The sequence below is a fragment of the Camarhynchus parvulus genome, chromosome 6 (assembly GCF_901933205.1).
Source record: "Camarhynchus parvulus chromosome 6, STF_HiC, whole genome shotgun sequence".
In the NCBI taxonomy this organism is placed as follows: Eukaryota; Metazoa; Chordata; class Aves; order Passeriformes; family Thraupidae; genus Camarhynchus; species Camarhynchus parvulus.
The window spans coordinates 2,684,024-2,710,669 of NC_044576.1; the positions used below are offsets into that span (position 1 = coordinate 2,684,024).

The 26,646-nt window shown below is 47.1% G+C and overlaps 1 protein-coding gene across 1 annotated transcript; it reads right to left on the minus strand.

The window, feature by feature from the left end:
* Positions 1 to 15,591: 15,591 nt before the first annotated feature.
* Positions 15,592 to 26,413, minus strand: LOC115905286. Its single transcript, XM_030951487.1, has 6 exons — positions 26,225 to 26,413; positions 17,770 to 17,985; positions 17,005 to 17,390; positions 16,705 to 16,804; positions 16,183 to 16,266; positions 15,592 to 15,926 (listed from the first exon to the last, which is right to left on the minus strand). The coding sequence occupies exons 2-6, from the start codon at positions 17,915 to 17,917 to the stop codon at positions 15,757 to 15,759; spliced, it is 888 nt and encodes a 295-aa protein (XP_030807347.1). The 5' UTR covers positions 17,918 to 17,985; positions 26,225 to 26,413; the 3' UTR covers positions 15,592 to 15,756.
* Between the last annotated feature and the right edge of the window lie 233 nt (positions 26,414 to 26,646).

Below are 26,646 nucleotides of genomic sequence, written 5' to 3' on the forward strand. Positions count from 1 at the left end.
GCTGCAGACAAGAATGGGGAAGTGGAAAGCTTTGCGGGTTGTTCAAATAAGTTAATTATTACCTCATTTGTACGGAGGGAATACATTTCTAGTTGTATGGTTTTGGTTTATGGTAAAAGTATTGTAAAGTTTGAGTTTAACTGGGTCTCAGAGGGAGGGTGAACACAGAAGTATTATTTATAGTTGGAAAAATGCACGTTCCCCACAGTGCTTTCTCCTTCCTGGGCTTCACTTTATCCCCGATTCCCTCCCTCCCTCCTCCCCACACAGCGGCACAGAGCGATGGGGGTCTTTTGGTTTGAAGGACAGGCGTCTGCTGAGGAAGGCAGGAGCCTCCCTTGCAATGGAAAATGTAAACCACTTCCCTCGAAATTATTATAATTCTGAAATGAAGGGTCTCTCGGGCAGAGGCACGAGAACAGAGCAGCAGTTCTTTCCCGGTGTGTCCCCCAGCGCACACAGGCCCAGCGCGGCGCTGCCCCGAGCAGGCCCAGCCCCGGCCCCGCCTCTCCCCTCGCTGCAGTTCCGGGCGCGGCCGGCAGGGGCGCTGCGGGTGCGGTGCCTCCCCCGCGGCTGCAGGGGGCGCTGTGGCGCGGGCTCGGTGCCCGCGCGGCGGTGGCGGCTCGGCCCGGCCCGGGGCATGGAGCGGAGGCCTTGCTGCCGAGGCCGCGGCAGCCGGGCCCGGTGCCCTGAGGGGCTCTGGGAGCAGCGAGCGGAGCCACAGCGATGTCTCGGCACGCAGGGTAGGGGCTACACCTTGGGGTTTTCTATTTTTGTGTTGACAGCGTAACGCAGAGGTGTTTTACAATATTAGATTTTATCATCAGTCTGGATGAAGAGTGAGAGCTAAGAGATGCAAGAGTCAGTGTTATTCTAGTAAAAGATAACTTCTTTCCTGCTTACAATATATTATAAATGTTTTTCAGCCTCTTACCTCGTGATAAATAAATACGATTCGTGCTAACAACTGCAACTATATCCATATTTTAGAAAATGTTTGTTTAAAAGCAGTAGAGGAAAAGGATGTGCCATTAGTGTCAGGAAACAGGTGTTCTCAGATGTTCATGAGAACGTAGGATACAGGATGGAGATAAACAATGTCTTAAAATAGAATCGGTCTTGGGATGAGCAAAGTTGGGACGATTGCAAATATGGAATCTGAAGTACCAGTCTTATCTATGAAATAATAAGGCTTAGTTGGAACATAATGCTGACTTATATAGCACAAAGCTTAATGCACATGCCCAACCTGCCAGGTTATTCCAAGGGCAGTGAGGAAGACAGTGAGCCTTCCTCTGAAGAGACGCCCAAAAGGCCAAAAGACCCCTCAGCAACAGGCGGAGCATGCGCTGTGCAGTGCAGTGACACAGATTTCAGGAATCAAAAACAGGAGGGGATTTACAGGAAAATATAGATGAATATGTGTTAGCATACAGTATATAAGTTGTCTTTGGATCCTTTTGTCCTTTGTACGTGAGGCAGGGTGAGAAAAACTCTCCCTGTACCCCAGTCGATTGGTTCTGCTTATGCTTTATTCAAACCACTGGCAAATTATTTAATATCTGCTTGATTATATTTGATTGTATAATTTTATATAAAATTGCTGTTCAATTTAAATTGGTGCTTAATTCTAATTTTATGGTTTATTAAATTAGACATATAGAGCCTTCATTCGTAACAATTTGGTGCCAGAACCTGAGAACTCCAGCCCTGGGAAGGATGGCCAGCCTTGGGAAGGGGCTCCACACCACTTTTTAGTTGGTCCTGAGGTCAGACTGGACTCCCTTGGAGAAGGAGTTCCAATTAGGATAAAGCACAAGCAAAAGAAGCCAGCCAGTAGGAGGTCACAAAGGGGCTCCCTTAAGAGTGCCAGCTAAAGGTGAGAGCACATAAAACTTCTGTGTGCACAAAAATCCTCGTGAGAAAAGGAGCCTGTGAGTATCCCCAGGCGGGGTGAAGGCAGGTGTGTGTTTGCATTTGTGTTAGTATATGTGGGTGCTTATGATGTGACCTCACACTCTGAGGGCTGCGGTAGTCACAGTCCTGCAGGGGGCACAGCCTGCTAAGGAGAGGTGTTCGTGTGTTTGTGTGAGTTTGAGATGTGACCTTGTCACAGAGAGAGTGGGGACCTCCGTTTGTGTGTTTGTGTGAGAGTTTGAGATGTGACCTTGTCACAGAGCGAGTGGGGACCTCTGTGTGTTTGTGTGAGAGTTTGAGGTGTGACCTCGTTGCAGTGTGAATTGGGACCTCCGAGGGTTGCGGTTCTGCCCTCCTGGCTAAGGAAGGAAGCGACTGTTTTGTTCTGTTAAGGGTTTTGACCAGGCTTTGTAATTCCTGTGAGAAGGGGGTGGGTGAATGGATGAGCTGACCCAGCTGTGCTGTGCATGTATAAAGGCTGAGTGAGTGTAGTTTAATTTTAGCAAATGTAATAAAGAAAGCGCTTAGTAAGTGAGAAAGGAGGATTGTGGAGGCTGAAGCCAGAAAGAGTGAGAGGTGGGAGCTCATCGGGGTGAGTGGAATCAGGCAGGAGTGAGTGGCTGACAAGAGATGAGCAAGTATTAGAGGGGATTAAACCACGAGTGAGAAGAGTGAGTGAGGATTTCCCAGGTACCAGGAACTCCTGGTTATTTACCTGCCAGAAACTAGGGCAAGAGAGGCAGCATCTTGTCCCTAGGAGCGAGTGCTCAGGAGGGAGGCTCGCAGGGTTAGTCAGAAACAAGGGGATTTCTGAACGGGGCGGGGAGAAATTCTCTGGGACAGTCCCCTGAGCATGGTAGTGAAGTTTTAACTTTTAACATTTTTAAGAGATTTGCATTAGCTTCTATAAATGAACCCTGATACTAGATCTTGAGGAGACATGATGTACATATTAGATGACTTGGGAAATTTAGAGGAAGAGCTACAGAAAGTTGTAGAAAAAGTGCAGAAACTGTTTGTGTGCAGAGATCATAGGTGTTTGAGGGTCAAGCATAGGGGAAGGGAAAGGAGAACAGAGAGAGATGGTTTTAAAACAATGAGAAAAATGCAGAAGGCTACTAACACCAAAGGATCCACAAAAGCATTGAAACATCAAGGTAATCTAAATTCTCCCCTTAATAACTCCAGACCCACCTGTTTCTATTGCCATGAGAAGGGACACCTGTGGAAATTTTGCAGGAAAAGGAAGCAGGATGAAAAGAAGTTTCAGGAGGAGTAGGGGTGTCAGGGACTGTATTTAATGAGGACTGAAACACCAAAAGAGCCCTTGAAAAAATTAAGACTTGGTCCTCACAGTAAGGAAATATTTTTAGTAGATAGAGGAGCCTCCAGGACCACCATAAGAAAGTTACCTCATGGATGCAAATTAAGTCAGGAATGCGTCTCAGTAATTGGAGTTGGGAGAGAACTGTTTCAAGTCCCTGTGATTAAAAAAGTACAAATTGAATCAGATGAAAAATTTGGGGTAAATAACTTATTGTTATTACCAGAGACTGGAAGTAATTCGTTAGGAAGGGATTTAATAATAGCCCTAGGAATTAGGAATTAGAATAACCCTGACCCTCCTCCCACCCATGAAAGAAAATTTGTAATCTGGAGATCTGGAGATTAGTGACACCGTATGGTATTCTGATGAAATACGAGAGTTAATATTCATTCCATTAGTGTTGAAATACACCATAACCTCCCCTGAGTGAGAGCTGAGAATGACACATATAAAAAGCCCCGCTCAGTTTCTCTCTGGGGTCCCAGGGGCAGAACTAATGCATGACTGCACAGAGCTCACAGAGCTACAAACAAAAAATGTGTCCAGATCTAAGAGAGCAGGAGTTACAAAGAGGAGAAAAATTACTTATAGAAGGATCATCTCGAGTGATAGATGGGAAAAGAAAATCTGGGAATGCTATAATTAGTGGAGAAAAACTAGAAGGAAAGGAATCTGGTTCCCTTAGCCCGTCCTGGGCTTGCATTATTCCATGTGTTGGTATTAAAGGATTGGGAAGGGATCATTTAAATGGACTTGAAATATGCTTTTGGAGTAGTACACACTTCTAGAAAAATTTGGAAAGAAAGGAGACTTATGAACGTTCAAGGACAAGGATTAATACACCAGGGATTGGTTGTCTTCACTGTGCTTATTATGATACCCTTGGCAAAAACCATAAAACTGCATGGAAACAAAGTTAAGAAATAGGAAGGGAACAAGCAATGCAGAAACAAGTGGTGATAAAACAAGCAGTGCAAGAACAATGAGAAAACAAAATGTGCAAAAACAAAATCCAAATAAACTCAGATCCCTGTGACAATCACTTTATGTAGGTCAGGGACAAGATGGACCCTGCATTAGTGGCACATTCATGTGTTAGTGCTGCCTGTCACAATCACAGCAGCTTCACGTGTGTGTGTGTGTGTTAAAAATAGAAAAATGTATGGGGTAGAGAAAAATTAAGGATTCAATGGACGAGCTCCTTATCCTTATAGCGATCAAATTTGTCCTCAATAGGAAAAATTTCTTTGTTTTGAGAAAGATGAAAATGGAAACGACCCAAATATAAATATAAGAATTGTAGCATTAAAGGAGAAAATAGCAGAAAAACAAAATGAAACAAAAACTGGTATAAAAAAAGGTCACAGGATAAGAATAGAGGAACTGAATATGTTGTATAAACAGTTAAAACAGTAGTAAAATATGAGGCTATCTTGATAATCTCCCCTAAATGGCTGACAATGAAGCAAAACTCTGCCTTGAGTGAAAACAGTAGTGTAGCTATGACTTTGTGGAAAGCAGAAGCACAGAACAAAACACCATCTTTTTTCCTTAGCAGAGTTAGCAGCCATAAAGAAGTTAGGGGGAAAACTGAAAGAGGGGCGATAGATTCTCCCTGATGGTAGGACTAAAACCCTTAGCCAGACAGACATCAACAGACTCACTGAGGAACAAGAGCACTTTGTGATCATTTTCTAAAATGTTATGGGTATATAGGAATATTTGAAATCAGAAAACAAATTACTCAGGGACGTTTCACATGTTAAAAAGTGAACAAAAAGGTGTGGAGGACTCATCCTTCTGGGGGCTGCTATATAGTGTACAGGCCATTTAAAAGGATCCAGATTGATTTTATGGAATTACCCAGAGTGGGCAGGTGGAAATATTTATTAGTTATTAATTGACTCAGTGGGTAGAAGAAGTCCCTGCAGCTCGGGCTACAGCTCAAACAGTAGCCAAAATTTTGTTAAAGCCTGTTATTCCAAGATTTGGATTACAATTTGAAGTGATAAAAGCAAATAATTTGGGGTAAAAGTTTTTATAGTAATGAATGTATGTTTTATGTAGTTTGGCCAAACTAAGTGTATGAGTGTTTGATATGTGTGATTTTGTTTGTCAAAATAATTGTGTTACAGCAAATAGAAAATGTGCAATGTGTACCAAAGGCTGGCTAAAGGTATAGTTTATGCCCACTAGCAATTTTTTTACAAGCTACTAATTGTAGGCATTGAATGTGACTATTGTAAGGAGAGGTGGTAATAACATTGTGACTGTGGTTACCCGCCATCAGGGTTGTGTCTGGAGTGTAAACACACTGATAAGTCATACAGGAGTGAGCTCAGTTGGAACATACAAACAGCTTGACTACAGATGGAAAACGTGGTAATTTCATGAAATTTTAACCTTTGCTCAAACACCAGCTTGCCATCAATTCTGGAATCACTGGGGCGGGTAACCCCGCTGTGTTTGGAGGCCAAACAACATCACAAAGAACGAATTCAGCGTCTCCTGAGACACTGGGGTCAAGGACTAATGCCAGCAACAGAGGTCCAGAAAGAAACAGACCACTGGACATGTGCTGGGCATGGCCTGGGCTGTCCCCCATGGACTTCTATTGTCTGTACAGTTTAGCTCGTGGTGGAAGGTAAGCAAAAGAGAAGAAGGAGAAAATCAACTGCTTTGTTTGACCTGCTGAAATCGCTTACGTGATCAGCTTACAATAGCATGCCTTTTCAGTGATTTTATAGGAACACCTTTAAGTAATAGAGATGGAACCTTTCATGCAGCTGTTCAATTAATAGGAGACAGAGACCAATGAGTTTTAGCTGTAATAGCTTATGAACAGGCAAGAGTGCAAGTGTGCCATTCTGTGATAGATGGTTGTGTTATAACTGACAGCTGTTGGGGGGACGAAATTTATGAGTCACACCATGGATTTGTTTCCGCTACAGATGGGCATTGCAGGTGTGTTTAGCAGTGGCAAAGACCATTTAGTAATTATCCCCAACGTCAGAGTAAACAGCAACCAGTAAGTTAGATCTTATAACAATTTTTTTTAATTGTTTAACTGAATCATTTTAGTATTTGTTTTATAGGTAAGACTGTTAAAACATTTCCTGTGGTTGGCACATTTCTGAAGCCCCTTTTATGTAATAAAAAAAAGAACTGTCAGTTAACCCAGGGAAAGCAATAGGACAGTGCCTCCAGACTGTGAGGATCCTGTGCCATCATCCTTGCACCCAGGTGGGCTACACAGAAATAGTATCCTGTGCTATAATCACTGTATCTGAGGGGTGCACACAGTATCCTGTGCTATAATCATTGTATCTGAGGGTAAGAGTGGAGTTTGGCTCAGCAGAAATGGTATCAGCAATGAGGTTCCAGGACAGAAACTCTGCTACTGAGAAGATTACTATCTCAGCCCTTGGCTGCAGCCCAAGGGGCCTTGAGGGAGGTGGAGAGTCCAGACTCCTGAGGTCCCTGCTCCTGACATGTATCCTGGTACCCTGTGCATCTGCAACCCCTGCAATAAATGCTACCAACTCATAGGGGACAGCCACAATTCAATGACTGTTTTTGCAGTACATCACTCTGTTGATGCTGAATGTTACAACCAGACAAATTTACAAACTTGCCATAGAAATGGCTGAGCCTGTTGGGGGGGGAGTTAATCTAAGATTGGGCCAATGGATGCCTTCCAGCCCAGACTGCCCCACAGAGGGAGAATTCCTTTGTTTCCCAAAAAGAGAAGAGTGGGGAAATTCAGAACAAAACCAGCAAGGTAAGAATAAAGGGAAAAATCCAAGGATGTTGTATAACCAATGAAGGCAGCAAGATAGCAACTGGGATTTGCCAACCTCAGGTAGAAATCTTTTTGTAGACTTAATGCAAAAAATCATAACCGAGTTGGGTTTATCAAGATCTTGGATTTGTGGGAAACTCAAATGGCTGAAAGGTGGTCGTGGAGGGGCGAAGGTCTAGCTCCAGAACACTTTTAAAAATTGAATTACACCCAAATTTCTGAGAAAATAAAACATCCTGGAAGGTGGACTTTAAGTCACCAGGTAATTGGAGCAGTTTGTATAACTCGAGAAGGAAAGAACTATACAAAGGGTTGGGACATAGCCCCTGTAAATGTACCTTAATTGTAAATTCAGATAACAGAACTATGACCTGGTGGCCAAACACAGCTGATGGGTATTGGAGAATAACAAAGAGAAACGATTGCAAGTGGGACAATCAAATTAATCTGTGCTGGTGTGTTAGTTCTGTAGCTAGCCCTTACCATTCCATAGAAAATATAGATCCCTATTGGAATCAACCAGCCAATACAAGTAGAACATGGAAGGCCCCTGATGGGCTGTATTGGATTTGTGAACAGTGAGTGTACAGTCAGTTATCCTGGAGATGGAAAGGGACCTGTAGGTTAGGAGTTATCCAACCCTCCTCCTGCACCTGCTGTGGTCCAAGGGAAATCCCCTAGAGAAAGCCCCACTTGATAAAGCCATGGGCAATAACAAGACAAACCTAAACCTTTTGATTAGGGGCAGCTATAAATGGAGTGAAAATGAATGGCACACAGAAAGGATCATAAAAGTTTTGATCCAGCTATTTGGGCTCAAAACACATCCAGGGAATCAAACTATATGTTAAATCGGTTGATAAGACTGCAAAAGGTAATTGAGGTCAGTTGGAACAAAACAGCTACCCAACAAAGCGTGCACCTGCTAGTAACAGTGTATCAGAACAGATTTGCCTTGGACTGTCTAATGGCTGAAAAAGGAGGAATTTGTGAAAAATATAACACATCAAAATGCTGTGTAAAAATAAATAACAACGGAAAAGTGTTGATCAAAAGAAGTGAATTGTACCTGTTAAAATTTGGAACCCCTTTGGGGAAATCTGGTGCTTTATACTAGCTGGACTCATTATTGGAATTGTTGCCTAGACCATTTTTTATCTCCTGTGTTATGTAAGTGAAAATACCACGTATCAAATTTGATCCAAAAGAGAAATGAGGGAATGTGAAAACCTGGATTTTTGGGGATGTAGAAGCTACCAAGATTCAGTCTTTCAATAAAAAACAACAAATCAATATGATCAAAAGAGAAAATGGGAGAAATTGTGCTAAATGAATATGATTTGTGCTAACAATTGTAACTATATTGATATTTCAGAAAATATTTGCTAAAGGGTAATAGAGGAAAAGGATATGTAATTAGTGACATGAAACAGATGTTCTCAGACGTTCATGGAAAAATAGGATAGAGGGTGGAGTATTGAGATAAGCAATATCCTGAAACAGAATAGGCCTTGAGAGGAACAAAGTTGGGACGACTCCCAAAGCAGAATCGGCCTTGGGATGGACAAAATTGGGATGATTCCAAGTATCTATGAAATAATAAGGCTCATTTTTGGAATATAATGCTGGCTTCTATAACACAAGACTTGGAGTGCATGTACAACCTGTGGGGTTGTTCAAATGAGAGTGAGGATGAGGAGAAGCCTTCATCAGAAATGACCCCCGAAAAGCCAAAAGACCCCTCAGCAACAGGCGGAGCATGCACTGTGCAGTGCAGTGACACAGATTTCAGGAATCAAAAACAGGAGGGGATTTACAGGAAATATTGATGAATATGTGTTAGCATACAGTATATAAGTTGTGTTTGGATCCTTTTGCCTTTTGTACGTGAGGCAGGGTAAGAAAAACCCTCCCCAAACCCTGATCAATCGGTTTTGCTTATGCTTTATCTGAACCACTGCCAAATTATTTTGTATCTGCTTGATTATATTTGATTGTATTATTTTATATAAAATTGCTGTTCAATTAAAATTGGTGCTGAATTCTAATTTTGCGGTTTATTAAATTAGACATATAGGGACCTCATTCATAACAGTGTAGCCACTTTGGTTTTATTCTCTGTGAGAGGATACAAAGTTGGCAAAGCTTTGCTAAGCTTTGCTCCTCCCTCCTCTCCCTGAAAAAGCCAAGTCTTACAGTGCACTGTGTAGTGGTTTTGGCGCTGATCAATCACTAGTGCACTCATTTCCTCCTGATCAATCACTAGTGCACTCATTTCCTGCTGCTGTGAGATACAGTTAGGAGACAGTTAAAGCAGGCTTAGAACTTTAAAAGGGTATAAATAAAATTTTATAAATAGTAACTAAAAGGAAAAAAAGTGGCAAGAATTAAAGCAAACCCTTTAGAACACTTCTCCTCCCACAACTTTTTCTTTTCCACTGACAATGTAAAGAAACAAAATTAAAAATTTCCAGTAAGTTTACTACCTCTAAAAAGTGTTTCTTCAGTTCATTAGGGAGAGAAGTCCCTCTTGTTAATATTACGGAGACTTCTCCACAAGAGGGAAGACAGTGTTCTCCTGGTTCCTAATTTGGTCACAAATAGCAGCTGCCTGGGGGAAGTTTATCATGAAGCTTCTGACATTTTCTATATCCTTCCTACAGCTTGTTTATGAATCATGTTGACTTATGGGGTATTGTTTTAAATATGAGCTGGTTGAAGGCAAAAGTTCTTCTTATTTATTTCTAAAATAATTTTCATCCCTGGGAACAGAGTTTTTCTCCTGGCAGTACAGGATTACTCTTCTTTCTTTGAAGTTTGAGGAACTTCTCATGAAGTTTTTACATTAGACCTCCTGAGGGCAGATTTTGACCCATTTAGGATACTTACTTGGAAAGTCCCTTGGGAAGAAGCCCTTAAAGGAATGCAGGAATGTGGGCGTGCTTCAAAACAGAGATGTTGATATCACAAGAACAGACTGTCCTTGTGTGCCAAAAAAGAAACTCAACGATGCAAACATCCAGCCTGGATGGGGAATGAGGGTTTGAAGGAACTTCAGAATAAAAGGAGGGCATATCATCTTTGGAAGGAAGGTCAGGTTCCTCAGGAAGTATTTAAGGGGGTTGATAGGGAATGTAGGGAAACAATTAGGGAGGCCAAAGCTCAGTTTGAACTTAATTTGGCAACTTTTGTAAAGGATAATAAAAACTGTTTTTACAAATATATTAATGGTAAAAGGAAGGGTAAGACCAGCTTTTGTTCTCTTTTGGATGCAGGAGGGAACTCAGTAACTGCAGAGGAGGAGAAGGCAGAGGTGCTCAACGCCTTCTTTGCCTCAGCCTTTAGTGGGAACACAGCTTGTCCTCAGGACAAGTGTCCTCCTGAGCTGGTAGACAGGGGATTAAAGCTACTTTAGCATCTGCTTACTTTAGTGTGGAGGCCTTTGTTGGATATCAGTTTGAACCCTTCATCTCCACATAGTTTTATGCCTTAATGGGAAAAAGTGTCTTTTCTCCATAGCTTATAAGGGGATTTCAGCTTTAAAATCAAGGCATCTCCTCGTCCCTCCCATCTGGGACTTAACTTGCTCCTCGCTGACCGTGATGTTTTCGTGTTTTCTTTTACATGTTTGTATCTTGCTCTTTTCTCGCACTCGAGGGAGGACTGAAGCACTGAAAGGGTTTATGTGCTGCTTGGAGCCTGCAGATGTTTGTCCTGACCCCGTTATGAACCCGGAGCTGCGGCCGGGGAGCGGCTCCGATCTGATCCGCCCGGCCAGAGCTCAGCAGCAGCAGCAGCAGCGCTCGGGGCTGGGCTCGGTGGGAGAGGGGCGGCTTCTCCTTCCCTGCCCGATGGCTGCGGGCAGCAATCCCGATGCTGACCTGGGGCTGCTCCCGGGGCTCGGCTGGGCCGGGCTGGGGCTGTAACAAGCAGTGAGATGAGAGCAAGGCCGGCTCCATCCGGCCCGCAGCACCGCTCTCTCCCTGCCCAGCAGCGGGAATGGGGGGAAACAGGGCAACCCGGCCCCAAAAAGCAGAAGTTCGTGAGTTCCTTTGGTTTTAACGGCGTCTTCCACAGCGGTGTGTTCAGCTGCTTAGTGGTTCAGCAGACTGTTAAGTTAGATAAAAAGCTTTTTATCTAACTATTTATCACTTCCCTAAATTCTTCCCATGTCAAACCATGACTCGCTGGAATGCTCTGTTACCGCCTCAGACAGTTTAGTTTTTGTGAATAATCTTGAAAATGTGACTGAGAAAATACATGAAAAACAGTGGAAAAAACATGGTTCTGGTAAACCCTCTTCTGGTAAAAGTTTAATGAAGGAGTTTAATAGGAGACAAAGACAACAAAGCAGAGGTTACAGCTGGATGTGTCTTGGCCCTCAGCCAAGAGCACAGCTGCTAGTTAGGAACCACCCTTTATACAGCATTTCTATTCCATCTGCCTGGTGTATGTTTAAACTTTTCCCCAACACCTGCTACTTTGGAAACACCCTTTATACAGCATTTCCATTGCATCAGCCTGGTGCATATGTAAATTTTCCCCAAACTAGTTTACATGCCCCAAGAACTGTTTTGCATGGCTCCTTCTCGGGTCCTGCTTTTTAGAGCATGTGCATTTCTTGGTTGTGGTTTTAGTCCATTTTATCATCACCTTCAGTTCTTGGGCCTGGGTCCACACTGCCTTCAGAAGGTGAGTGCTGATAGTTGGCACATGAGTAGCAGGGTCCTCATCATATATTCCTTGGATATTATCTCAACCAAGCAGGCATTTTAACACAAGCATATCTAGATCAGCTATTTCTAAGTTTTAGTTAGCAACAGAAATAGAAACTATGTACTTTTAGCAAAGTCACTTTAACACCACACATATAGAATCCATTTTAATATATGCAAAAATCCAGTACTATAATAGATATCTATAACAGTGTTCATTTCTTTAACACTTTGCCTGAAATCATTTTTTCCAGCTGATTTTGATGTCAAAACCATTCCTTGTAGCTGCTCTCCAGACAAAGAAACCTTCAGACATGTTTACTCTTGCTGCCAGTAGAAGAGAATTTTCAGTAATTTCTGCCGTTTGCAGTAGCAGTCTTAGTATTTGTGTACTTCGGTAGTGTTCATCCAACCACACTTCATGTAAAAACAGAATTGCCAAAAAACAAATGTTTCAAGTTGGAACTAGGAACTAAAGTGTTTCTGTATTTAATGTTCTTTTATGTGTTAGATGATTTGGGCTTAAAAGATGAAAATCTGCCTCTGTTAAAAACAAAGAGAAATTTTACTTTTATGGAACCCTCATTTTACCTCAGATGTCTGTGATTCCTTATTGGTTTTGCCCCCGAATGTGAATTCAATTTTCAACACCAGCCGGGCTTTGTTGCAAATGGTATTGGGGACCCACAAGAAAAGTTCCTCATTTTAGTGGCTGAGACCATGGTGAGGTTTTTAGCATTTCCTTCTCTCAGGTGGGATCTGATGGCCCTGAGGTGGCCTTGTCTCCTCAGGGATTTCATGCCCTGAGGCAGCAAAGGCTGATGGAATGTGCTTGATCCTCTCCTGTCCAATGGGGAGGAACAGCAACCAGCAGAGCTGGAATCACCTTCTCCATTCCTGATTTCTCCTGCCAACAGATCCCTGGGCTCTCTCAGGGTGCAGAAGTCACTTTTCCTTTTGGATGGATGGCCTGAAGGCACCCAGGGGCTGCAGGTTAGGACTGCTTCAGAAATCCTTTTGGCTTGGAAGGATCCTTCTACCTAAGAGCTGAATGGGCTGTGCCAACCACAGAGCGAGAGGGACTCACATCACCAGAATTAAAGGCTGGTGAGAGAGCCCAAGGAATAGACTGTAACATCCAGAGCACGTGAGAGAGAACCAAAGATTGAAGACATCCGAAAAGTGGAGTTGAGCTTCCACCAGCTTGAAGATTGTTTAACTAACACTTTGGGCAGGGAGTTTGAACTTTATCATTTATTGATGTAATTGTCCTGTTTTAATAGATGACAATTACAAGTATCTGTTGAGGCAACCATAAGAGGTTTCCTTATAGGCAGTTTCCTTAAGGACCAACAAGTAGAGTGAAACAAGAATCAGAGGGCAAGACCAGGTTGGCCCCTGTGTTCACCACCAAGAAGATTCCATAGCCCTGCTGTGGGCAGCAAGCCCATAGGCATGGTAAGGTGGGGGCAAGAAAGGCACCCCAGAGCTCTGTCACTGCTCAGCTGTCCTTTAATACAACAGGAACTAGAAGGCAAGACTGAGTTGGCCTCTGTACTCACCACTAAGATACACCTGCTATGAGTAGCAACCCCATAGGCGCAGTAGATGGGGTCAAAAAGCCAAACCAGACCTCAGTGATCCCATTTGGTCCATTCCAAATAAGTCTATCTAAAGAAAACCTGAGGTTTTTGTCCTTCTGTTCCCACTGTGCTCACCCTCATCAACAGATGCTAGTATGACTCATTAAAATTTTTGAGAGATCATCAGAATTGAAAATGGCAGTTAATTCTTCAAGCCAAGTGACTCATAGGAAAAGAGGGGTTTTTTTTAATAGATGAATATTGTGATGGTTGGCTCTCACAACTGAGAGACAGATATTATGTGTACGTTAGGAGAAGTTTTGTAGATGAATAGTGCTGTTACTGTAATATGTCCCCCCACAGTCCCCTTTCCCTCCCCCTTGTAGCAGCCTCAGTTCCCAGGGCATTTGGGGAGGGCCGGCTCATTACCAGGAGGGGCCACAGGAGAACACCTGAGCTCCAGTCAAGGTGTAAGGAAGTGATCTCCACCTGTGGAGGGCAGAGGAGGAGCTGACTGAAAAATTTTGGGAGGGGCTGAGGGTATAAAAGGCAGAGCATTTTGTAAAGGAGAACAGGGCTGACAGTCCCAGAGACCCCCAGTGTTGTAATTTTTCCTTTTTCAGTCCGTTGTTGTATTTTTTTGTTAAGGTTTAATAAGCCTGGAAAATTTTAAAAGTGAGGGTTGTTTCTCACATCTTCCAAGGACAATCCAAAATTCTCACCTTCAGGCCAGTTTGTGATGATTTCCAGGAGCCCAGGGTGATTTGGATTTCCCAATCGAGCTTGTTGTATAATGTTATAAATAACAAATATAGGTATTGGCTTTCACATTTATGTATGAACTTTTGTTTTGCAAGTTAGTATTGATCACAAAAATCCTGATATAGTACAATTTGTTGTGACGGTTGTCACAAGGGTTTTCAGTTGAGGGAAGAGACGAGAAGGTTGACTCAATTATCAGAAGGCTTGTGTCACAGACATTTCGTTTATGAAAAATCCTCTCTCAGGATTTTTCCTGCTGAAGCTGAGAAGTTCGACAACAAGACATAAACAATAGGTTATCTGCTGCTGTGGAATGCAACAGGTCAGTCTGGATTGGCCCATCTTGAATGTTTAGAAATAATGGCCAATCCAGAACTGTCTCCCTGTTCCGAGAGCGGTTTGTTATTCATTCTTTCTTTCTACTTAGGTTAGGTAGCAGGTTCTGGAAACTCTCCTTTTCTTTTAGTATAGTTATAATAGATGTTTATATCATAAAATAATAAATCAAGCCTTCTGATCATGGAGTCAAGGATCTCGTCTCTTCCTTCATCCCAAAAACCCTTGTGACAGCCGTCACAGGCTTGATTTATTATTTTATGATATATCTATAAACTACATTATAACTATACTACAAAGAAAAAGCAGGAGAGGTTTTCAGAAGCTTGCTAAGCTAAGAATAGAAAAGTAAAGAATGATAACAAACGCCGCTCTCTCAGACTGTGTCCGAGAGAGCTCCGTTCTGGATTGGCCATTAGTTCTAAACATCCAATCTGGGCCAATCCAGACAGATCTGTTGCATTCCACAGCAGCAGATAACCTATTGTTTACATTTGTTTCTGAGGCCACAGCTTCTCAGAAGGAAAAAAATCCTAAAGAAAGGATTTTAGTGAAAAGGATGTCTGTGACAATTTGTAATTACTGCTTTTGCTGTACTATAATCTGTCAATTTATCTATGCACCCTAGAGCTTTTATAAATAGAGGTGTAATAGATACTGTCTTAGACCATAGCATAACAGAGACTGTGATATCGTGGAATGATTGTTTCATGTAACTAACTCAGAAAATGGTGTAAAATAATTAAGTGATTTCCCACACTCAGGGACTTTCTTATCAGAAAGACAAGATAACAGAAACCAGAGCATGGAAAAAAAAGACTCCATTGACCCTCATTATCAGGGAGCGAAAATACAAAAAGATAGAACCACAAGAAAACATGAAATATATTAGTTTAAGGTACAAGATGGCCTGAACAGAAGTCAAAAGTTAAAAACAAACAAAACATCATGTAAATTGAAAGTTAAGTTTGAATTCTTAAAAACTGTCAAAAATGTGCACACAGCTCTCATATGTAACAGTTCATAGAAAACATAGTTTAAGTTAACCCTGTGCAAGCAGACAATCATCCCAGGGCAGGACTTTAACCCTTAATTAACTTTTATAAAAAGTGTAAATAGTGAACCATGTTTCTCACACATAATGAGGGCAATGCACTCACTGCAGGCAGCATCGGGGGCAGGATGGATTGCAGAGACTTTTCCTTTGCAGCCCCAGCCCAGCGTTGGCACTGGGGATGAAGAGGCCCTGAGGTGAGCCTGAGAGGAAGTGCAAGGCACAGGGTGCAGCTGAGGAAGGACAGCCCCGTGCCGGGCTCAGAGGTGAAGCTGGCACTGCCCAGCGTGGAGAAGGTGCTTTGTGCAGCCCCTGTTACAGGGGAGCTTGGGCCTTGCTGCAGAGATACGGGCGCTCACTGGAGCAGTTGTCACTCCTGAATCTCTCGTCAGCCAGGTACACACACTGGGAATTGCCAAAGACAGGAACCCTGCAGGGAGGAGCAGAGCCAGAGCTGGTTGCCCAGTGCCTTAGGTTGGAAATAGGAGTATTTTGTTCCCATCTGTTGGAGGAGGAGCAGTTATCTTCTGTTAACTGGGCAGTTTTCTTTATCTCATCCACAATCAATCCTCCCTCCAGGAGAGATATTCTGTTAATGGGCAAGTGAATGTCGCTGCATGGCTGATAAAATTCCATCATCCCACTGTGACATGTTTCACCCAGGGGGAGGAGCCAAGTATTCCTACCTGGATAGAATCTGAGGTTTGGAACACCACAGCAACCTTTGCCCACTGAAATCCCAGAGGAGCAGCTGTCTTCACAGGATTCCCCTAGGAAGACCAGGCCCATCTACACCATGACTGGACCTTCTGAGGAAAACTCCAACCTTGTACAGGATCACAGATCCAACACAACCACACCTGTCACTGCAGGAGGGCTGCAGCCACCACTGAATGGGACTGCTACCAACACCTGACCCACAGGGTGTCAGGTAATATTTTGACCCAGATAGTAGGGGTTTCTTTGTTCCTATAATTACATTTGTATTTTTAGTTCTCTTAGTCAAGAAGTGTTTTTCCTACTCCCATATCTTTGCTGGAGAGCCTTTTCATTCCAAAATTATAATAATTCAGAGGGAAGGGGTTTACATTGTCCATTTCAGGGAAGGCCCTGCCTTTCTTAACAGACACCTGTCTTGCCAAACCAAGACCAGGGGAAGCCCTTGTGCCCCTGTGCCCCCAGGCCCTGCCCGGCTCCCCGGCACTCACCGGGAGCTGTAGCTGCTGCCGTCCCCCCAGTGCAGGCGCTCGCCCGTCTGCGCAGCCCGAGCCAGAAATCGTCGTTCCCGCGGAGGCGGAAGAGCAAATCCTGCCCAGGAGAGAGGAGTGGGAGCTGCCCCGGCCCCTCGGGGGGACACGTGCCCGGGGCTCCCCCCGCACGCCGGGGCTCCTTCCCTGCAAGGCCCCGGCCCAGGGCTGCAGCCCCGGCCCTACGAGCACCGAGCCCGGCCCAGGAGCACCCCCAGGCTGCCCTCGGCCACCCCACACCGCCCGCAGCCCCTCACTCACCATGGCCTCCTCATCCTTGGCAATGGCCAGGGAGGCCCCGAGCTTGGAGCACCGTTCCTGGCCCTGATCCCAGGTGCTGTAATCCCTTGAGAAGTAGTAGCAGACACCCTTGTACCCAATCCAGTCAAAGGGACAGCCCAGAACCAACAGCGGTGTCGCAGGTGTACCTGGAACCTGTGGTGCTGCTGCAGGGGGAAGAGGAGAAGGTCTGAGGATTGCCCTGTGCAGGGAGCAGGGAGCCCGCTCTGCCCCGAGGGGCTGGGCCCAGGCTGCTGCCCCTCCCTTACCTGACTGCACAGCCAAGGCCGCCCCCAAAGCCAGCACCAGCACCAGGAGCAGCAGAATCAGCACCGCCGTGCCCACGGGATGGCGCCTGAACCGTTCACCTGGAGCAGGAAAGAGCTGCTGGCTGCCAGAAGCAGAGCCGGCCCTGCAATCTGCTCAGCCCATGGCCAGGGAGCAGAGCAGGGAGCCCTGAGCCAGGGTGGGCCTCACTCGGCTGGCAGCCAGAGAGCCAAGAGCCTGGCCACAGGCAGGGACACAGCTGTGGGCACAGCCAGGGACACAGCTGTGGGGACAGGCTGCAGCAGGAGAACTGCACAGCCTTGGCGGCAGCTGGGGCTCTTGCTTCCAGCCACTGATGGGGCCCAGCAGAGCACCTGGCCTCTTGCAGACATCGGGAAACAGCCACACACCTGCCAGCCCTGGCCTTCGGAGGAGACACTGTCCCCAGCCTAGAGGCCACAGGGGTGGCCCTGCACTCACCCAGGAATCTTCTGAGTGTATTCCCTATTGCTGATCGGCCCTTGTGGGGGTCCTTCCTAACCCCACGAATGGAGCAGACTTCACTGTCCTCCTGCTCACAGCCGGCATCTCTCTTCGTGGAATAAACAGCGCCTTGCTCTCGAGACATCAGGAGTGCTGGCAAAGCATTTAGGAGCTTGGCCTCGGGAACAGCTTTACAGCCGCGCTGATGGCACCCTGAAAGGGACACGATGAGAGGTCACTGCTGGTGCCGGCCCTGCGGGGGCTCGGGAGGGCGGTGGCAGCTGTGGCTGCGCTGTCCCCGCTGCCCAGAGGTGCGGCAGCAGCTGCGGAGACAAGCGCAGCCTCCGGGAGCTCTCCGCTGGCCGCAGCCCCGGCCCCTGTGGCTGTGCAGCCGCTGCAGCCCAGCTCCGTGCCGGGCCAGGCGCTGCCAGCGCCTGCGAGCTGCCGGCTGCTGCTGGCCCGGGGCAGCTGCGGCTCGGAGTCCGCCTGCCCAGGGGCAAGAAGCAGCAGCAGCCCCGGGCTGCTCACCATTGTGCCCCGCATTGCCTGCCCGGCGCCTCGGGCCCGGACACCGAGCGCCGGCTGCGTGGGGCCCTGCCTGTGCCCACGGAGCGGCTCCTGGCACAGAGGGCAGCGCCGAGAAGCCTCGGCCCCGGAGCAGGCACGATGCGGCGCTTTGTGCCCGCACTCGGCGCCTGCAGCGCTTGGGGCTCTGAGGCACGTTCAAGTTCATGCCGTGCCAGCCCCGAGCCGGGCACGGACACCTCCCGCCCGGGCAGCGGCCCCGAGCCCGGTGCCGCACGGCCGGGAACGGTCCCGGGCACGGAGCAGCCGCCTCCGTCCTGCCGAGAGCAGCCGGGATGAGCCATCGCTGCCGCGGCACCGGCTCCATCCCGGCCCTCCGGGCAAGGAGGAGAGCGCGGGCAGCCGCTGCCTCGGCGATCCCAGCGCAGGGGGCACACGGGGAAGCCGGCACCAGGAACTCGCCAGAACCCCCCGGCCCTCACCGCGGCCCCTCCGCCCGCAGCGAGCCCCGAGCTGGGGCAGCACCGACCGCGGTCCCACCTGGGCTGGAGCCGCCTCCGAGCTCCGCCGCCGCCTCGCCGGGCTCCGGGTGCCACCACCGCTCCCATCCCGGCCAGATACAGCGGGCACGACCGGTGCCGCCGCAGATTTGAGGCGATTTGATTAATCAAATGCGGGAACGCAGGCAATCGCGGCCCGGCCTTTTTGCTCCCCAACCCCGTCCCAGCCCCTCTCCCCAGCGCTCCCCGCCGCCTTCTCCGGGATCGGTTCCTTCACCGTTCTGGCGCCTCCCGTCGCTACCGGCCGGGATCTGGGGACCTGATCACTTTGACTTGGCTGAGCGCATTGGAAAATCCGGGGGCTGCCCCGCATCACCCCGAGCCCCGTGCGGATCCCAGTTCGGCTTTTCCCTCGCTGCCGCCGGTGCTTTCCCCGCTCCCGGGGCTCGGCTTTGCCCGGCGGCTCCGCTTGGCCCCGGGCGAACTCACTCCCCCCGTGGCTCCCCCCCTGCGGCGGGGCGAACCCCCGGCATTTGCCGGGAGGGCTCTGACTGAAGCCTCATGCACCGTGTCCTAGAATGCCGTAAACATGTGTTGAAATGCTTTTTTAAAGGTAATTTCGAGTTTTTCGTGAACTCTGATTTCTCTGGCCATTGTTTATGGAGAGATTCAAAGCGGTAAATGCAGTGCCTCATTATTATCATCTCCAGCACAACACAATCGAATTTCTTTAACAGAAATGCTGATAACATTTACCATATGCTGTTACACAAAATGCAATCCCGAGAAGCTCCCACTTTGTTGGATAGTTTGCCAAATTCTACATTGTTGTTTCTTTCGGTACAATTACGCTTTAAAAAGTCTCAGTAAATTTATGGTTCCTTTAATTTTGTGGCTACCAGGAGGTTTTCTCTTGATGTTAAATTACATAGGGTCAAAGTATTTGTCACATTTTCTAATCCCTCCAGTAAATCCATCAGGCCGCTATTTCAGCCATGCTTGGTTCACATTTCCAGTATCTTTTGGTATTAATAGCAGCAGAATAAGTTACATTTTGTAGAACCCAGAACGTTTAAGGATATTGATTGTTAGTTCGGTTCTGTTTTATTTGAATATGATTTTAGTGTTGGCAAGATTAAGCAAAGTTAGATCTGAATAATGTTATGTCTTATTACTCTATTGAGTTAATTTTGTTAAGAGTCATTTATGTTGAGGTGGATTTCCATCAGGTTTGAGTGTTGCTGAGTTTGGACAAGGTCAAGTTTCAGTCTTCTTCACTTTAAGCCATTTCATGTTCTATTCCAGTTTTATTAAGATCAATTTTTACTCAGTATTTTAATGTAACTTTAAGTTCTCTTAAGTGTACCTCTAATTCTGCTGAGGTAACATTGAATTATATTGCAATTAATTTGGAGCCCTAAGTTAATTTTGTTTAAATATGTTTGTTTACATTGCAAGATGTGGTTATTTTCTTCTAGAGACAAGACAGATCCCACTGAAGCAGCTGTGATGAAACACTGATAAACAGCTGCTTTTGGATAGAAGAAGATACAGTTTGTTGGGCCCTTGATCTCTCACAGATTGCACAGGTGTCACTGCTGCACTGCCTAACAGGATCATTGACTGGGATCTCTTCTGTTTTATCTTCCACAGCTAACACAGGACAGTGGGTGGCTGTTCTACACTATGGCTGTTATCCACTGTAAGCTGTTCAGTGTTTCATTGCAATGGATACAGGAATGCTGGAAGAATATTGTCTCCAATTCCTGAGACAGTCACTGCTGATGTATTGGTTCCATCATGTGAATTCACTCATTTTTATAACAGGCATTATTCATAAGACACCATTACCTTATTTATAGCTGGCTTTTCATGAACTCTGACATATCTTTGTGTGACTATCTACAAGACATGGTGTCACTTTGGGATCTCTCTGTTTTGTTCTCCAGCTGCAGATGCATCTCTTTGAACAGGCTGTCTGCAGCCGTTCCCTGCACTGCCTGCTCAGCCTTTAGTCCCTTCTCCTGTTCCAGCAGGGTTGCTGTGCCTTGAGCCAGGGCTGTCTCATGGTTTTCCTGTGTTTCCAGAGTTCCAGGATGAGATCTCTGGGCTCTGTCAAAAGCCTCATCTGAGCTGAGGTCCTGTGGTCTTTCCCGACCCTTTTGTGCCACATCCTCATGGGACAGGGCTGTGACCTGCTGAGGGCAAGGCTGCTCCTGCTCTGTGGGAATCAGACACAGCCCCAGTGATTCTCACAGGAGCACTCCAGCAGTTTGCTGTGTTTGAGGCATCTCAAGGCTGCTATTATTGAGAGATTTGTTTTTGGGGTATGTGAGGGAGACCCTCCCAGTGAGGGTCTGGGCTCTGGCCAGGCCCTGGCCCTACCTGGTCAGAAAATTGCCAACAAACCCAGATGTTTTCTGCCTCAAAACTCTATTCAAGTCTCTTGGACTTGGCAATTTGACCCTGTACCAATAGGACAGCTGGATCTATTTTTCAAGTGAGCTTGGGCACCTTTCCTGGGAATGGCTCTCCAGGTCCTCACTGAAATGAGGTTTGTCAGCTGCTGCAAGCTCTGGGTGATGGTTTTAGACATTGATAATCATCCAATTTCACAAGTGTTATTAATTATGTGTATTATCTGACTTTTTCTTGATTACTGTCAGTTTCTTGTCTCACTGCATGTATTGTTTTGTTTTGATGCTTCCTTCATGTTCATAGCAAGAGACATGCTTGTTATCTTTAAAACAGAAAGAGGAATTGGCTCCTAAAGAATGTCTGAACATTGCAATATTTATACTAAAAGTATTTTAAAGGCTTTTCTGTAAGTGTCACAGTGAGGGTGGCTGTGACAAACCTCTCTGGTTCCCTGACTTCAGGCAAGGGTGGTGAAAATGAAAAGGAGCGGGTTCGATGGAGCTGCCCAGAGAGAACTTTAATAAAGGGTGAGAAACAACAAACGTGGAGAAGCCATGCACAATAAGAGGGGCAGGATCCAGAGACCGCAAACAAAGGGGAAGAAACAATGGATACACTCAGGGGTGGAACATTCCAGAACTGTAACCTTATGTGGGAAACAAGTAAGCACTAGGGGAGCAGAACTTGGGCAACTTAACATAAAAACACCAAAGGCTCATGGGGGAACTCTCAGCTGCCCCTGAATTAAACAAATGATTCCCAGGGCTGGAAACCAATGCCCGGCTCGTTTGGGGTAAAATCCAGCTGAGTCTGAGTCACAGCTGGGCCAAGTCCTACACATGAGGATCTCCAGCTGAGTGTGCAATGGCAAGGCCTGGCTGATTTATGGACTGAGGGAGAAGGTGTGCATTTGTTTTATCATCAGCAGCTTTAAAGGGGTCACCTGCTCACCTGATCAGACATCGATGGCCTCCGAGAAAGCGAGGCCCAGGGAGAAGAGAGGTGACCTTGTTCCCACTCAGCCTTGGTGGCCAGGACAGGGACAGAGGCAGGACAGCCAGCACATGGCTGTGCCTGGAGACTTGGAGAGGAAACTGAACAGAGCCCTTCTGTCCTACAGTATTTACCACCCTGATATTGTGTTCTACCAACCCTCTTCAGCTATTCCCTGCTCCAGGCTTCCAGAAAGACATTCAGTGATGCCAAGGTCAACATTCCCAGCTGCAGGACTTCCTCCTGCCTGGGCAGCATAACCTCTGAGTTCCAGGCAAAGGATCTTTAGAACTATGGTCATTTATTTCCATTCCCTAAGAGACAGGGGATATGATCTTTTTCTTCTGTCATGTTGCAAGACCCTTTGTCAGTGACATGACTGTACTTGAGAATACAGAATTGGAGTATTTTGTTGATTGTAACCTGTCTTTCATGTGTCTTATCCTGTACCTAATAGATAACCAGTAATAACTATTTAACTATCTTTAAAAGATTGTAATCTCACAGGAGCAAACTGTTTTAACATCAGAATACAAAAGCTTTTTTTTTTTTTTTAACAAAAAGAAAGGGGAATTCCTGCATGGCTAGAAATGCTATAAAAGAAAAGTCTCATAATGTAATGATTTAGGCCTGCTGATTGGGCTGGGTGCAGCTCACACCTTGTCTGTTAATTCCCATGAGAGAGAATCAGAGTAATGAGAATCAGTCTGCAGAACAATCTATTGTTGTAAAGAAAAACAGGCTCACACTCGCAAAAACAAGAAATCTGTCCCACGCAAATCAGTGAAGAATATAAGTAAACTAACCAAAAATAGAGAGGTTTAGTGGAAATGCAAAATGCCATTTACTGACCAATGAACTGAGTGTCAGTGTTGTTAGCCAATTAGATCCAACACGGTGCCAGATGATAATCCTATAAAATATAGGCAGTGCAATAAAGATGAGCCTTTTCTGGATGAACAAAGGGAGTCCAAAGGCTGTTTATATTGTGACAAATCAAGGGGGACTTTTCCTCAATTTAGCCACCTAAAATGAGTGGAAATGCAGTTTCGTTCTCAATTTCTCCCGCTGAAGACCATTCTGGGGACTTTTGCACATCTTTTTAATCTGTGAAGGTCCCTTGAAATGGAGGCTCCCCCTCGATGGAACTCTTACAATGGCACCCTCGGCGATCCCAGCGCAGGGGGCACACGGGCGAAGCCGGCACCAGGAACTCGCCAGAGCCCCCCGGCCCTCACCGCGGCCCCTGCGCCCGCAGCGAGCCCCGAGCTGGGGCCGCACCGACCGCGGGTCCCACCTGGGCTGGAGCCGCCTCCGAGCTCCGCCGCCGCCTCGCCGGGCTCCGGGTGTCACCGCCGCTCCGCTCCCGGGCAGACACAGCGGGCGCGGCGCAACAGGATAGAGAAAATGTCTGGAGCGGGAGGGGTTTTGGCCGTTTTGAGCAATCAGCGTGCGGGGAGGGAAGCGGAGGGGGCGAGGAAGAGAGGGAAGGAGAGGAGAAGTCAGATCGCTCCTTTTTCCCAAAAAAAACCGTTGTAAGAAAAAGGGCCCCAGGCCGTTGGAGCTGGTGAAGAAGCGCAGCCACGGGGAAACCACTTCTGGGGCTCTCAACAACGAATTATCGAGGGGATTCTTGGGGTGAGCTGGGCTGGGCCTGGCCAGGTGCCCAGTACCAACAAAACCTCTCTGTGCCTCTGCTCCTGCCCCGGGGCAGACAACAGAACACAGCAGGAAAGGCTCGGGGGTCGGCAAAGGCCAGGCAGAGATCGCTCACCGGTCACCGGAATAAGGGACACGACTGTGGGGAATTCTTTGAATTTATTATGACACAAATCATGGCAGGAGAGCGAGAGGTAAAGCAGCAGGGTTCCAGCCTCGGAAGCAGGACTGTGCCCTCGGCCCCTGGCAGCTGCAGCAGGGGGATAAAGGATCCCCGGGCCGAGCAGCGGCTCTGCCCCAGCGCGGGGATGTGTCCAGAGCCCCCGCTCCGTGCCGGGCTCGGAGGGCCGAGCGCGGAGCAGGCGCTGAGCTGCTCCTGGAGCTGCCGGCGCTGCTGGGTCCGGCGGGCGCGGCACAGGCTCTATCAAACACTCCTGCTCCTGCACTTCGGGAAATAACTAGTGGCTTCTAAGCAGTGACTCTGGTGTCACTGAGCAGGTTATTATGGATTAACCTCACACTGGGAAGCAGCCTTCACACCCTACTGCGCTTTGCATCACCCAAAGAGTTTGGAGGCTGCTGCCTGGTGAGTTCCTGAGTTGTATCTTCCTGGTCAATCTTATCACCCCTTGTTTAATTGTAAAAACATAAATAAAATGCAGGGAGCATTGGCCCGGGTCTCAGGACTTGCATATCTCTTCCAAAGATAGGAAAAAAAGAGTGTTTGTCCCAAACCATAGAGTTTAAAAGTTCATGTTACTCACATATATTTTAAAAAGGAAAAGAGGAAGAGTAAAATATCAATTACTGTGCCAGTGGTGCTCCAGCCTATTTCTGCTCTGTTCTTTCTCTTCTTGTAGCTTCTCTAAGGATACTTAAAAAAACAAACAAACAAACAAACAAACAGACAAAAATAGAAACAAACCAAAACCAACCATTGAATTTAAGCTGAAGGAGAAGCAATCTGGCTGCAGGCCTGTGGCACTCCAGTGCCTGAGTTCCAGTAAGGGAGCTCATCCCCTCTGCAGTTCCAAGCCAGATCCCAAAGTCCTGAGCATCAGCTTTTAGCTTTTTGAACACTGAACTGTAAGAAAAGCTGCTGGGGAGGGCCGTGCTCCAGGCACATCTGTGGCATTTCATCTCTCCAGCTCTCTCAGCTCAGCTCGGGTCTTTTCCTCTCCTTGCTGCGTTTGGCTCATGCATTTCCTGAGGGGCTGGCCCTGCGCTGATCAGAGCATGAACTGACCATCAGACAAACAGCTTCTGGCACTGTGGGTCTGTCCTAAACGGACCATTTCCCAAAGGAATTCCAGTGCCTCCATTTCACTTGCTCGAGATGGCTTTTAAAGGAACCTGGTTTAATGCACTCCATTTCTAAACAAGGAGTGCACAACGCTCCTGCACTCCCTGCCAGGGGCATTCTTTGAGCTTTGGAGAAAGGCTCTAAAGCAGCACAGAGCTTGTTAAGCACCAACAACTTCATCCAAAATTCAAATCTATAGCCTGGGCAGAGCCTGACACTAAAACCTATTTTAAAACTGAATTAAAGAGCAGTTTCATTGCCAATTGACAGCATTAGAAAGGTTTCCTTAGCAGTTGTTGAGATGACAAAGTAAGGGAGAGGACGGAGCATGGAGTGGGGGGAAGAAGGGGAAAACCTTCATTTGCACAGAGGGTTTTTAACCATCATGCTCATACCTCAAGGACTTGCAGAAACCATTTTACTCTCAAAAAAGTAAAATTTCCTGGATATTTCTGATTTCCACAAGAACCTAGGGAAGCCCTCAGCAGCAGGAGATTGGGATAACTGCAAGGCTGATTTCTGGAGCAGAGGGAGCAGAGTGTGCTCCTCAAAGCCAGACCTTCACCCACAGCAGCCAGAAGGCAGAAAAACAAGGATCCAACAAAGGCTTATGTGGGGAACAGGTTATCAAGGATTTTATAAGGAAAGAACAAGGTCTGGGAAACAAGACCTGGAAGGTGCGTGTAGAAGGAAAACGGGAGGCAGCCGAGGCCTCTTCAGATTCGAAAAGAGAAAAGAAGGCAGGAGAGGAATGGAGGAGGCAAGAAAAGGCTGGCACTAAATTCTAACCCAGCCGGCACGGCCGCTGTGGCTCCCTGCCTGTGCCCACGGAGCGGCTCCTGGCACAGAGGGCAGCGCCGAGAAGCCCCGGCCCCGGAGCAGGCACGATGCGGCGCTTTGTGCCCGCACTCGGCGCCTGCAGCGCTTGGGGCTCTGAGGCACGTTCAAGTTCATGCCGTGCCAGCCCCGAGCCGGGCACGGACACCTCCCGCCCGGGCAGCGGCCCCGAGCCCGCCCTCAGCACCGAGCAGGGCACACCCGATCGCGGTCCCACCTGGGCTGGAGCCCCTTCCGAGCTCCGGGTGCCGCCGCCTCTGCTCCCGGTCAGACCCGCCGGTCCCGGCCGCTGCCGCCGCAGGGCGAAGCGGATCTCGGTGTGGGAAGGATTTTGGCCGTGTTGAACAAACAGCGCCCGGGGAAGCAGCGAGGGACGGGGAGGAGAGGAGGCGAGCGAGGGGGCCTGGTCTCCTTCCATGACCTGCGGTCACTTCCCAGGAAGCGCCTTGGCAGGGAGCCCGAGCAGCTGGAACGCAGACTGGGTCGTGATAAATACAAAGAGATGTTGTGTCGGGAGACCGAGCAGACAAGAAGGAGCTTGGTCGGCGTTCAAAGCACTCATGGAGTCATTCCAGGGCGCAGCAGTCACAGCTTGTGAGTCACCCTTCTAGGGATTGAATTTTGTTAATTATTGTTTGT

Coding starts and splice junctions, on each gene's coding strand:
- LOC115905286 (XM_030951487.1), bottom strand. CDS start 17,917: ATGTCTCGAGAGCAAGGCGCTGTTTATTCCACGAAGAGAGATGCCGGC. Junction 16,267..16,704: donor GGCAGCAGCTACAGCTCCCG/GTGAGTGCCGGG, acceptor TGGTCTTCCTAG/GGGAATCCTGTGAAGACAGC. Junction 15,927..16,182: donor AAACCTCAGATTCTATCCAG/GTAGGAATACTT, acceptor TCCTCCCTGCAG/GGTTCCTGTCTTTGGCAATT.